The following is a 12,970-nucleotide window of genomic DNA, read 5'->3' as shown; positions in this document are numbered from 1 at the left end:
CTTTAGTAAAACATGGACCTGCTTCTGTGTAATGGTCTATGGGAGATTGGGAGGCCAGGAGTCAGGGGTTATTTCCCAAACACATTAAATATTTTTTTGCATGTTTTGCCATTTAAAATCCCTTTTGAGGCCAGGTGAGAGGTGTCTCCCAAAGTGCTGAGATTACAGCACTTTGGGAGGCTGAGGCAAGAGATTGCTTGAGGCCAGGAGTTTGAGACCAGCTGAGTCAACATAGCAAGACCCCACCTATGTTTTTTACATTAAAAAAAAAATTAGCCAGGTATGCGTGGCATGCATCTATAGTCGCAGCTACTCATGAGGCCAAGGTGGAAGTATCCCTTAAGCCCAGCAGTTCGAGGCTGCAGTGATCTATGAGAGTGCCACTGTACTCTGTCTTAAAAAAAACACAATCCCCTTTGAGAATTTTCCATTGATATCTTTTGTTGAGAATTGGTATACAATTTTTCATTGTATTATAGGAGATACAAGCTATTATTTTATAACAGGAAACCCAAGAGACAACTTTTAGAATTAAAAGTTTAGCTTGTTGACTAGCTGTAAAGCAAGTGTATAAAAACCAATAGTTTTATAATGCCAGCAAAAATCTGAAAATATAATTAAGGGAAAGTATACCACCACTCACATTATTACCAAAAACATAAAATATTTTAAAATGCCTTTAACAAGTAATGAGACATATGCAGAAAACTATGAGATAATTTAAGAGCCTGAAATAATTATAAGAGCATTCCAGTTTCTAAGATGGAATGATCTATTAGACATATAGATGTCATTTCTTTTCAGTTTATTAATGTAATATAATTCAAATGAATAGGTAGGAGATGAAGGATCTGAAAATTATTCTAAAGTTTATCTGACAGAATCAACAGGAAAGAACAAAGAAAAATGTTTGTTTGTTTGTTTGTTTCTGAGACAGAATTTCACTCTTGTTGCCCAGGCTGGAGTGCAATGGTGCTATCTTGGCTCACTGCAACCTCTGCCTCCTGGGTTCCAGCAATTCTCCTGCCTCAGCCTCTCAAGCAGAGCTGGGATAACAGGTGCCTACTACCACACTTGGCTAATTTTTATATTTTTGTTAGAGATGGAGTTTTACCATGTTCGTCAGGCTGGTCTCGAACTCCTGACCTCAGGTGATCTGCCTGCCTCGGCCTCCCAAAGTGTTGGAATTACAGGTGTGAGCCACTGTGCCTGGCCAGAAAAATGTTTTTTATGGGCTCAGCCTGGTGGCTCGTGCTTGTAATCCCAGCACTTTGGGAGGCCAAGTCAGGAGGATCACTTGTGCAAGGAGGATCACTTGTTCAAGGCCACAGTAAGCCATGATCATGGAACTGCCTACTTCCAGCCTGGGGAACAGAGCAAGACTCCTGTCTCTAAGATAAGAAAGAAGGAAAGAAATGTGGTTTTTAGGAGCTTGCCTGTAGGCATCTCTTAACATTGTAAAATGGTGCCATGAGTGGTTCTGACACATGAATAGATAGATAGCAGGTGACTGGATCAGAATAGCCCTGAAACAGACTCATACAGTTATAACAGGAGAAACTAACCACAACTGGAATTCAGTTGAGTACTTATTATGTGCCAGGCAATGTTGTAAGCACTTCATGAATAAATCATTTAATCTTCACAACAATTAGAAGGGTAAGCATCTTATTTTATTTTATTTTAATTTTATTTATTTTATTTTTGAGACAGGGTCTCACTTCATTGCCCAGGCTGAAGTGCAGTGGCTTGATCACAGCTCACTGCAGTCTCAGCTCAGGTGATGCTGTCACCTAGCCTCCCAAATAGCTGGGACTACGGGTGTACACCACCATGCCTGGGGTTTTCCCCCAAAACAGCAACCCTTACGGTATTTTTATCAGCATCATGTTAGAGTTATAAGTCAACCTAAAGAGAATTCCCATCTCTATGACAAATGAGCATTTCTTTAGAAAAATGTATTTAATTTTTTTCTTTTAAATTAAAAAAAAAAAAAACACTTCAAAACAAAAAGCAACAGGGTCTTGCTATGTTGCCCAGGCTGGTTGTGAACTCCTGGGCTTGAGTGATCCTCCTACCTCAGCCTCCCAAAGTGCTGAGATTACAGGCATGTCATGCCACCACGTCCAGCCACAAATGAGTATTTCTGTCCAAGAACATGACTAATCAATATATTTTATTTCTACCTTGTTTTCATATCCTTAAAGATAGTTTAGCTGTTACCGTTTTACAGTCAAGGCTTATTTCAATTTGCTAAATACAATTTTTTTTTTTTTTTTTTTTTTGAGGCAGAGTCTTGCTCTGTCACCCAGGCTGGAGTGCAGTGGCAGGATCTCAGCTCACTGCAAGCTCTGTCTCCTGGGTTCACGCCATTCTCCTGCCTCAGCCTCCTGAGTAGCTAGGACTACAGGTGCCCACTACCATGCCCGGCTAAATTTTTTTGTATTTTTAGTAGAGGTGGGGTTTCACCGTGTTACCCAGGATGGTCTCCATCTCCTGACCTCATGATCCGCCCGCCTCAGCCTCCCAAAGTGCTGGGATTACAGGCATGAGCCACCGCGCCCGGCTTCAATTTGCTAAATACCATTTTCTTTGCTCATCCTGCTTTCTTTCTTTTTTTTTTTAACCCCCACCACTCCTTTTCTGGATTTAGGTTTTGATGGTGTATTACTGACAAAATCTGTCACCCCACCCCTATTCTTACTCTTAAATAATAATATAACTGGTTATAGAATTCCAGATAGTTACTTTATTTTAGCATTTGGGAGAAAAAATATTTTTAGTTTTTTTTCTTTTTTTTTTGAGGCAGTCTCTGTCACCCAGACTGGAGTGCAGTGGTGGGATCTCTGTCTCACATGTTCAAGGGATTCTCCTGCCTCAGCCTCCTGAGTAGCTGGGACTACAGGCATGCACCACCACACCCGGCTAATTTTTATTTTTTTTTTTAGTAGAGACGGGGTTTCACCATGTTGGCCATTCTGGGTCTCAAACTCCTGACCTCAGATGTTCGCCTCAGCCTCCCAGAGTGCTGGGATTACAGGCATGAGCCATGATGCCTGGCCATTTTTATTATTTTCTATTGCTGTTGGGGTCTACTGTCAGCCTAATTATCATTTCTTGATAGGTAATTTTCTTTTCTTTTCTTTTTTTTTAAACAGGGTCTCACTGTGTTGCCCAGGCTGGAGTGCAGTGGCACAGTCACAGCTCACTGCAGCTTCAACCTCCTGGGCTCAGGTGACTCTCCCACTTCAGCCTCCTAAATAGCTGGGACTATGTAGCATCACACCCAGCTAATTTTTTTATTTTGTTGTTCAGACATGGTCTCACTACATTGCCTTGATCCTCCTGCCCAGGCATCGTACAGCGCTGGGATTACAGGAATGAACCATTATGTCTGGCCTATTTCTCTTTAACTGGGTCTAAATCTTTTTCTTTTATTTCTTTCTTTTTTTTTTTTTTTTGAGACAGAGTTTCGCTTTTGTTGCCCAGGCTGGAGTGTAGTGGCATGATCTCAGCTCACTGCAACCTCTGCCTCCTGGGTTCAAGTGACTCTCCTGCCTCAGCCTCCTGAGTAGCTGGGATTATAGAGGCCCACTACTATGCCCGTCTACTTTTTTGTATTTTTAGTAGAGATGGGGCTTCACCATGTCGGCCAGGCTGGTCTCAAACTCCTGACCTCAGGTGATTCACCCACCTCAGCCTCCCAAAGTGCTGGGATTACAGGCGTGAGCCACCGCACCCGGCCACCTGGGTCTGAATCTGCTCTTGGACTAAGTCTTTAATTTTAGTGATATATTTTTAAATGTCTGAACGTTTTATTTGCTTCTTTTTCAGATATTCCTATTTTTTTCTTCTTTAAAAGTAATTATTTTGTGGTCTTTATCTGATCTTATTATGTGTGTTATGTTGAGTGGGGGCAGTTTTGGATTGTGAAGTCAACTTTATCAGGGCTTGTTTTTCCAAGAATTCATTCTAGAATGGATTGGCGTGTCCCTGTGGCAGTTTTGTATTCGCTTTTGTGAAGTGCTCCAGAGGTTTCCCTAGGCTTGTGCTAGATTTTTTATATTAATTTCTCAGCAACATTCAGGTAGTGTAAATTCAAACGTTATTACCCAGTTGGGATTGTGATCATGAGAAGATTTCTCCTCTCCTACTCTCGTATACCCCTACAGCCCCATCTACGACAGAGATGCTTCAGTATCTTATCCCTTCTCTTATCTAGCCCTTTGTGGGTCTACTTTTATGTATGGATTTTGCCTCCAACTCTGCAAGCTGAAATTTAAATGCCTCGATTACTAAGACCACCAGTTTCCTTCTGCCGCAGGCTTAGCTGCAGGTTAGCTTACACTAGCTGAAGTACTCTTTGTTTCCAGCTCCTGGAAAATTCCTTTAGTTTGTACATTGAGCTATGCATTAACATTTATGAATTATATTTTATTTAACATCTGGTGTTTTCAACATCATTTAGCTAGGATTAAAGATGTTTGGGCCAGGTGCAGTGGCCGCCTGTAATCCCAACAGTTTGGGAGGCCGAGGCAGGTGGATCACCTGAGGTCAGGAGTTCAACACCAGCCTGACTAACATGGTGAAACTCATCTCTATCAAAAATACAAAAAAATTAGCCAGGTGTGGTGGCGCATGCCTATAATCTCAGCTACTTGGGAGGCTGAGGCAGGAGAATTGCTTGAGCCTGGGAGGTGGAGGTTGCAGTGAACCGAGATTGCGCCACTATACTCCAGCCTGGGGAACAAGAGCAAAACTCTGTCCCAAAAAAAAAAAAAAAAAAAAAAAAAATGCTTGAAGATAGAGTTGTCTGGAAGTAAACATACCAAAATGAGCAACTGTTATCTCATACAAGCCAAGCATTATTTAAGTTTTGATGTACTGCTTTAGAATTGATTGACTCATTTTGTCTGTTAATTCCTAGACCAAAGCACTTAAACCTTTGTATTCTTTCTTCAGCAAGGTGAATGTGGTGACATGGGAATATTTAAAATGCCAGTTGTCCATGGAGTGTCTCTGCTTGATTTTCTTTCAGCCAGCAAATACTGCAAAATGTTAGTTGAAGAAGAAGGATTGCAGCTTTTGTGTGATATCCAGGAGCACAGTGAGGCAACTCCCCAAGCACAGCAGATTGCAGCCTCCATTCTGGACGACTTCAGAATGCATTTCATGAATTATCAGAGGCCCACTCTGTGTCAAATGCCCTTCTGAACCTAAGGGACTAAGAGGTCTGCACTCTTCCTCAGTGTCCGGTGTTCTGCCCTGGCAGTAATTGCACATCAGTTGTCATTGGAGTTTGTGAGTTGGCTGTCTCATTGGCCTTTGATTGTTGATTCTATATATGTTACAAAAAGTTGGATTTGTATGATAGCCATAATCCCAAGTCAGGTTGGACTCATGCTGCAGCCTTTCAGCAGCAATTTTGAAGACTCAAACTGTGGACTCTGGGAAGACCTGGGAGCTTGTGTTGGAACAGCTATGCCAGTTACTTTTCTCTAGCCCTGGACAATTTTTTCACTTTGGGAGCTTGTCATGGGAGCGGGACCTGTTCACCTAGAAGAGAAAAGAAAGACCTACAGGGAGACTTTGATATTTATATTAAATTTCCTTAGTTGTTATCGTCATGTGAAGCTATGAGAAAAGTGTGGGAAGCATATGCTTGACAATGTGGTGTTTAGAAGGTAGAACCCCTGTTGGAGAGGGGGAAAAAGAATTTATTTATTTATTTATTTATCTGTGGCTGGGTGTGGTGCCTCCCAGCACTTTGGGAGGCCAAGGCAGGTGGATTGTCTGACCTCAGGAGTTCAAGATCAGCCTTGCCAACATGGCGAAACTCCGTCTCTACCAAAAAATACAAAAATTAGCTGGGCGTGGTGGTGTGCACCTTTACTCCTAGCTACTTGGAGGCTGAGGTGGGAGGACTACTTGAGCCCAGGAGGCAGAGGTTGCAGTGAGCCGAGATTGCACCACTGCACTCCGTCCTGGATGACAGAGTGAGACCTCATGTCAAAAGAATAGAGGGGTGGAGGAAAGAGAAATATATTTTTTTACTTTTTTGTGTGTGTGTGTGACGGAGTCTCGCTGTGTCGCCCAGGCTGGAGTGTAGTGGCTGTGTCGCCCAGGCTGGAGTGTAGTGGTTCTATCTCGGCTCACTACAACCTCCGCCTCCCAGGTTCCAGCAATTCTCCTGCCTCAGCCTCCTGAGTAGCTGGGACTACAGGCACATGCCACCACGTCCAGCTAATTTTTACATTTTTTAGTAGAGACAGGGTTTCACTGTATTGGTCACGCTGGTCTCGAACTCCATGATCCGCCCTTCTTGGCCTCCCCAAGTGCTGGGATTACAGGCATGAGTCACTGCACCTGGCCTTTTTTTTTTTTTTTTTTTTTTTTTTTTACAATTTTGGGTGTCTATCTTTGGCATGTTTCTGTTATGTGAGCATGACATGCTGTTTATGTGAGTGAGTTTGTAGGGCATGGTGAGACTTATGCACTTGCAGTGTTTAGATGAAAGATTATATGTAATGACCAAAACTGGCAGAAGAGGAAAGGCCAGAAATAGAGTTTGCCAAAGAGTTCACCGAGTTTTCTTACCCAGCATGAAACTTTTCTGAAACCAGCTTCAACTACAGTATAAACTCTATCAGAAGCTTGTTTCATAAGCCTTGCGGAGCTGCTTTGAGGAATAGTGTGAATTCCTTCCTCGCCTTATAGTTGACTATTCATGAACATGTTTTGTCATTTATCTGTTTAAGTTTTTCAGAAAATAAAAGTAAATGTTTGTTGATTAGCACATTTTAAGACTAGATTTTTGTGCTTTTAGTCGCCTTGGTTCAGATTATTAACTAGAGTACCATGTACTGTCTTTTGAAATCAAATGAGGAAGAAGCTTATTCTTATTCTAAACCATGTCCCAAACTATTACCAGAGTCCAACCAGATAAGCAGAATTTGTAACCTTACTTCCTTTCATAGTCCTTAAACTGTACTGTATTTTTTCACACTCTTGCATGATTCCAAAAGGGTATCTTCCTGACCTGGGTTCCAGCACTTCAGAACATTGTTATCAGATGCTAGCTTATGCTGATGTGAGGATGTGTTATGGGAACCAGTGTGTTAAGTCCAATTCTGTACAAGACATCCCTTCAAGTTCTGTGTCATTCACAACAATCCTCATGGGTAGGTGAGTTTTATTTTCCTCACTTAACAGATGAGAAAAAGGAAGTTCAGTAAGGTGGTTAGTGTCCTGGGTTGTCACAGCTGGTGTGGTTTGTGCTGACTGTAAAGGCCTGGGCTCTCTTGTGTTACTCTCCCTTCCAGGATGCAAGCATAACCCTGGGAGCACATTTGTATTTTGCAGAAATAGGCAATGTTATTTACATTGTATCCATGCCCATGGTTTAGTGACTCTAGGCCAGGCCAAGGCTCAGCTTAGCCGGAGCTCAGATCCAGTTGGAGGATGACTGCAAGGCCATAGCTTAAGATGTAGCCTTGGTACCAGAAGAGGGAGGGGTACTGGGACCAGTATGGTTATATATTAGCCTACTCTTGGTTTTCTAAGTGTATCATCCTCTTCCTCACCTTTGCTCATGCTGTGTCAAACTTCCTCTTCTGTCCTTGAAATGTTCCTTAATCCTTCAGGCTTCAATTCCAGTGTTACTTGCCCATTTCCTGATCCTCCATTCTTTCCATTAGAGTTAGTTGCCCCCTTCTTCTCAGTGCTCCTAACTGCTATCAAAGAGTCTCCTGGAGGCTAGGTGTAGTGGCACACACCTGTAATCCCAGCACTTTGGGAGGCCTAGGTGGGCGAATTGCTTGAGCCCAGTAGTTTAAGACCAGCCTGGGTGACATGGCGAAATCCTGTCTCTACAAAAAATCCAAAAATTAGCTGGGCATGGTGGTATACGCCTATAGTCCCAGCTACTCCAGAGGCTGAGGTGGGAGGATCACTTGAGCCTGGGAAGTGGAGGCTTCAGTGAGCTGAGATCACACCACTGCACTCCAGCCTGGAACCTGGGTGGCAGAGTGAGACCCTGTCTCAAAAAATAAAAAGATTTTTCTGCCACCCTGTAGTTTACAAAGGGTTTCACAGTGATGATTTCATTTGGTTCTCACAAAAACACTGTAAGTTAACAATTAAAATGTATTTATTGACTATGAAGTGTTTTTATTTTGCTAAATCTTCACAAGTTTTGTTTTGTGGGTGAGGAAGCTGAGGCCTAGAGCGTTTAAACAATTTGTCCAAGGTTATACAGCAAGTAACTGGCAGAGACTGGGATCTGCAGTTTGACTCCTGACACATGTTCAACCAATGTCAGAGTTTTATTACCTCTTGTCCACAGGAAGAAACTAGGGGTACCTTAAAATCTTTTGACAGCTCTAGTGAGTGCCTGATAACTGAGAGAGGTCAGGGGCTGAGAGCCAATGAGACCAAGACTCAGAGAGATCTAATTTCATTCTTTATCATTCAAGTAGAGAGACAGGCATTTTCCAACGCAAACCCAACCCTTGTGATTATTTCTAGCCAGGGTGAAGCTAAGGAAGGCAGCAGTAGGTGGTAGGATCAGCACCTTGGTTCTAGGCATCATGCCAGTCATTTTATCTCCATTATCATCCTTGTGAAGAAACGGAAGCCTGGAGAGGTGAAATAATGAAGGCAGTCCGGCCACAAATCTTGCTTCTGGATCCTGCTCTTCAGGGCATGCATCTCCCAGGCTGAAGGTCATTCACCAACAAATGTGGGGGGCCGCTTCTCTCTGAAGGCTGCCATGCCCTCTAGCCGGTCCCGGGTTGGAATGTTCTGCAACAAGGTACAAAAATATTAGTTTTGGGGGAGCAGGGCCAGAGGCCCAGAAAGAGTTGCTTAAGCTTGTCCAGCCCATGACAAAGCCAGGGTCCCAGTGCTTCCATTGTCTCTGGACTCTGGTCTTGAGGCATGCAAAGGTGTAAGCCTCCGTGGCTGCTTTGTCTCCTGGGGAAGACAGGCCAGCCTTTTGTATCTCTGCGCCCCATCGGCATTAGCCTCCCCTTGCACACTGCTTTCATGCTTTCATGCCTCCAGAGAGCTCACTGCCTTCTGCAGTGTCTGACATGAGGCCGCTCAGTAGAGAAGAAAAATTCTTTGCAGTAAGAAATCTGGCTTTGAATCCAGGTTCACACTAGTTTCTCCAAGTCCCAGCACCCCTTAGGAGTATTTTGGATATCTGTTAACCTGGAGATTAGCATTTTTTACTCACCTGTGAGTAAGAGATTTAAGAGGTCAGTCCCAAGTGTACACCCTTACATTGAACACAGCCTGCAGGCTACAACCAAGCCCTTGACCTCCCAACTCCAGCGTGGCCTTTACAGTGGCAACTGATACAGAGGCAAAAGAAGTGCTTCTTCCTCTTAAGGACCTGTGTTCTGTGATTCTCGGCATTAAGTGGGCAGGATGTACCCCGATACATTAGATGGTTGAGGAAAAAGTCCCAGAGAGAAGCACTGTGGCTCTCCTCAAGCCACTCCAGGTGACTTATGCGGGAGGATGGATGCGCTCAGACTGTTTGCGTTGAGAGGAACCTTCTGAATTGGTCGTGTATTATACAAAGTCCCTCCAGCCTGGCCCAGCCTATGTTAACAAGCAGGCATGGGCTACATACCTGGGCATAGCACATCCCTTCAATGGCCATCCCAGATGCAATGTCCACCTGCAAGAAAGAAGTGCTCCCTGGATTGGTCTGACCTTGTCCATCTTCACCCACACTGGAAGCCAGCCCACCCTGTTACCTACAGACATCTATATGAGCAGAGATAGCTATGAGAAGGAATTTCCTTTCTAGAGAAGGAACACCGTAACTATGACAAAACAGTGCTGGGAGAAACCAGACAGACTGAAGACATTTTGCCAGAGGAGTTCAGTGTTCCTCCTTCCCATCTGGCTGCCTCACCACGCTTCCTGTCACCCTTGTTAATTCCCGGACCTTTATGACCTCACCCCTGGCAATTGCTCCAGCCTCTAGGGCTCACTGACTGGCACTTAAAAGCCTTGTTCTAAGAGAAGTACCGTGTGTGTGAACTTAATTTTCACAGCAAGGGTTAGTATCCCTATTCTATAGCTGAGAAACCTGAGGCATAGAAAGGTGAAATAGTTTGTTGAAGTTCACAACAGTACGTGGACCCAGACAGCCCAGTGCCAGTGCCTCGAACTTGTACACTGTCTTCTTCCCTCACTCTCATCTGGTCGAGCTGCTTGCTTATCCTCCTCTGTGCCTTTCCTCATACTTTTCCTCTGGAATTCTTATCCTTCCCACAGTCCAACTGCAGAAAACATTCTTTAACCCAGCACTGCCCAGTATGGTAGCCACTAGCCACATGTGGCTGTCAAGCACTTGAACTGTGATTAGTGGGAAGGAGAAATTGAGCATTTTACTTTTAATTTAAAAGCCACACGTGACTATCATAATGGACCACAAAGCTCTAACCTCTCTGGGGTGTCAGCATGGTGCCATTATCCTAGATTTGTGTCTGTTATCTACCCCCTCCCATCTTGGGGGCAGTGACCATGTTTAACTCATCCATCTGTATCCCAATTGCCAGCTTTGATCTGCATTCAGTATGTGATGAGTGAATGGATGGGTCACTTGAGGTGGGCAGATGGATAAGCCACATCCCCAAGCCTGTCCTGAGGCCACATTACTGACTGCCAGCACAAACCTTGCCGCATGGACTGGGAGCCACACAGACCCGGGTTCTTCCTACTCACTTCCTCTGAGACCTTGGGCAAGTCATTTACCCCTTCTGAACCTCAATCTCCTCCTCTCTCCAAGGGAGAAAGATGAGGATAGAATGTAAACAATAATATCATCTGGCCACACTTCCAATTTGCAGATGGGTAAACTGGGGTAGAGAGTGAGGTCAAAGTCTGTGGGAAGAGTCCACTTCCTGAGTTCTTTCCAGCTGTGCTGTCAGTCTGTCTGAGCTCTGAAAGCACTGCGTCCCAGCCATGACCAACTTTAGTGGCCCCAAGTCCCAACCCAAAACCCTCTCACCTCCATTCCTCGGTCAATGGCTACTTTGCCCAGCCGCACAGCAATGGGGGCCTGGGGAAAAGCAAAGTCTTGGTTGAGGAGGGGATCAAGGCTGATAGTTGCAGGTCTGAGGTGCACAGCTTTGTTGTGAAGGAGGGAGGCAGATGTCTGGGTCTAGTTCCAGCCATTCTACTGACACGTAGTTTCTTTAGCATTAGTCCTATAACCTGTTAGCTGAGGTTCTTTTTCTATCATGAAATAAGCCAGACTCAGACCCTGAACACCTGGGTTTCAGGTGCCCTTCCAACATGCACAACATAACTAGTTTACAAAGTGCTTTCCTCCCCACGGACTCATCTAATGGTGCTACCCACACTTCCAGCTGGTGTCATCACTGATCACCCATTTTACAGCTGGGAGATTGCAGTGCAGGGAAGTGAAGCACTTGGCCGTGTTTATCCAATCATTGGTGAGACTTGGATTGGACTCCCAGCCAGCTTTCCCACTTCCTCAACCTCGTTTCAGCAGATGCCAGCCTCTGTGGTAAGCAGGTTTTACCCCAGCAGAGTGAAAGAAAGGCAGGGTTAGGAACTTGGGCCTTCCAGTCGCCAGGGCTGAGTTGAAATCCTGATCTGCGGGGCGGGGCGGCGGTGGGGGTGGGTGCATTTTAATACAGCCACAGAGAGGCAACAGTGTCTGCTTCGTCACTGGCCTTGGTTCCACGCCAGCCCTAGCACTCCAGTCTCAGCCCTACTTCCAGGCAAGGAGGAATTACTCCCTACATCATATTAAGTGTTTAAAACTTGCTCAGGAAAAGTCGATTTTTAAAGTCTATTAGCATAAAAACTATAAATGAAAAAGCTAGCTACATAAAAATGAAGAACTTCCAATTGGGAAAAACACCGTGAATAAAAGACAAAAGTAAAAAACTGGGAAAAACAGCTGGGTGTGGTGGCTCACGCCTGTAATCCCAACACTTTCGGAGGCCAAGGCAGGTGGATCACTTGAGGTCAGGAGTTTGAGACCAGCCTGGCCAACATGGCGAAACCCCATCTCTAATAAAAATACAAAAATTAGCTGGGTATAGTGGTGGGCCCCTGTAATCCCAGCTATATGGGAGGCTGAGGCACTTGAACTGTGATTAGTGGGAAGGAGAAATTGAGCATTTTACTTTTAATTTAAAAGCCACACGTGACTATCATAATGGACCCGCTTGAACCGGGGAGGCAGAGGCTGCAGTGAGCTGAGATCAGGCCACTGCACTTCAGCATGGGTGACAGAGTGAGACTCTGTCTTGGAAAAAAAAAAAAAAAAAAAAACACTGGGAAAAAGAATTATAATGCTTATGACAGATGAATGTCCTTGATTTACAAAAATGTTAGTATAAAGTAACTTTTACACCATTTCTAAAAGAGTATGTAAAGGTCCTTCACCGGAAAGGAAATATGAACATGAAGGGTGTCCAGCAGCTACATGCTTGAAAGGCAAAACAGTGAGGTGCTGTGCCTTTTCACCTCAGACCAGCAAATACTAAAACATCAATAGGCCTACTACTGCCCAGACTGGGGAAACCAGTATTTACATACATTGTTGATAGAAAAGTAAAAGAGTATGCCTCAGGAGAGCAATTTGGCAAAAACTGGCAAAATGCTGGTGTGCATGCTCTCTCAGAGCTGTGGCTCCTGTAGGCACTTTTATATTAACTCCACCTGTCTTGTGGTAGCAAAAAGATAGGAACAACAGAAAGGTTTAGTGTTAGGGTACTGGTTAAATGTACCCTAAAAAAGGGTAGGGAAGAATAGAAAACAAAACCTTTGTTTCGTTTTATAAATGAAGGTTTATAAATGTTTTGTTATATAAAATGAAGGTTTTGTTTTCTGTTCTTCCATGTGTGAATTCTTTACTATGCATATTTAAAATTTGTTAGAACCAGATTAGCCTCAAAAGATATTTCTTGTCATT

At 44.0% G+C, this 12,970-nt stretch overlaps 2 protein-coding genes across 8 annotated transcripts in view; one reads left to right on the top strand and one right to left on the bottom strand.

Moving 5' to 3' along the window:
• ZYG11A (zyg-11 family member A, cell cycle regulator) overlaps nt 1-5,744 on the top strand; it is a 57,040-nt gene extending 51,296 nt beyond the window's left edge. The window contains exon 14 of the mRNA XM_033228869.1: nt 5,039-5,744. Within this exon, the coding sequence (XP_033084760.1) occupies nt 5,039-5,214 (176 nt within the window). The 3' untranslated portion in view covers nt 5,215-5,744. The remainder of the gene's footprint in view (nt 1-5,038) is intronic.
• A 2,695-nt stretch (nt 5,745-8,439) lies between these two features.
• Nucleotides 8,440-12,970, bottom strand: part of ECHDC2 (enoyl-CoA hydratase domain containing 2) — a 31,113-nt gene continuing 26,582 nt past the window's right edge. For 5 of the 7 annotated variants that reach the window (XM_033226339.1, XM_033226338.1, XM_033226343.1 and 2 more), the window contains 3 exons: nt 11,030-11,080; nt 9,641-9,688; nt 8,440-8,802 (listed from right to left, as the gene is read on the bottom strand). In XM_033226339.1, coding sequence (XP_033082230.1) covers nt 8,725-8,802; nt 9,641-9,688; nt 11,030-11,080 — 177 coding nt within the window. In that variant the 3' untranslated portion in view covers nt 8,440-8,724. Of the gene's footprint in view, nt 8,803-9,640; nt 9,689-11,029; nt 11,081-11,108; nt 11,257-12,970 lie in introns of those variants that run through there. The other 2 variants (XM_033226340.1, XM_033226344.1) reach the window with 2 other exon arrangements.

This window comes from Trachypithecus francoisi, unplaced genomic scaffold (assembly GCF_009764315.1).
Source record: "Trachypithecus francoisi isolate TF-2019V2 unplaced genomic scaffold, Tfra_2.0 Lachesis_group12, whole genome shotgun sequence".
NCBI lineage: Eukaryota > Metazoa > Chordata > Mammalia > Primates > Cercopithecidae > Trachypithecus > Trachypithecus francoisi.
The sequence above is the reverse complement of the archived record's forward strand: the minus strand, read 5'-3'. Positions and strand labels throughout refer to the sequence as shown.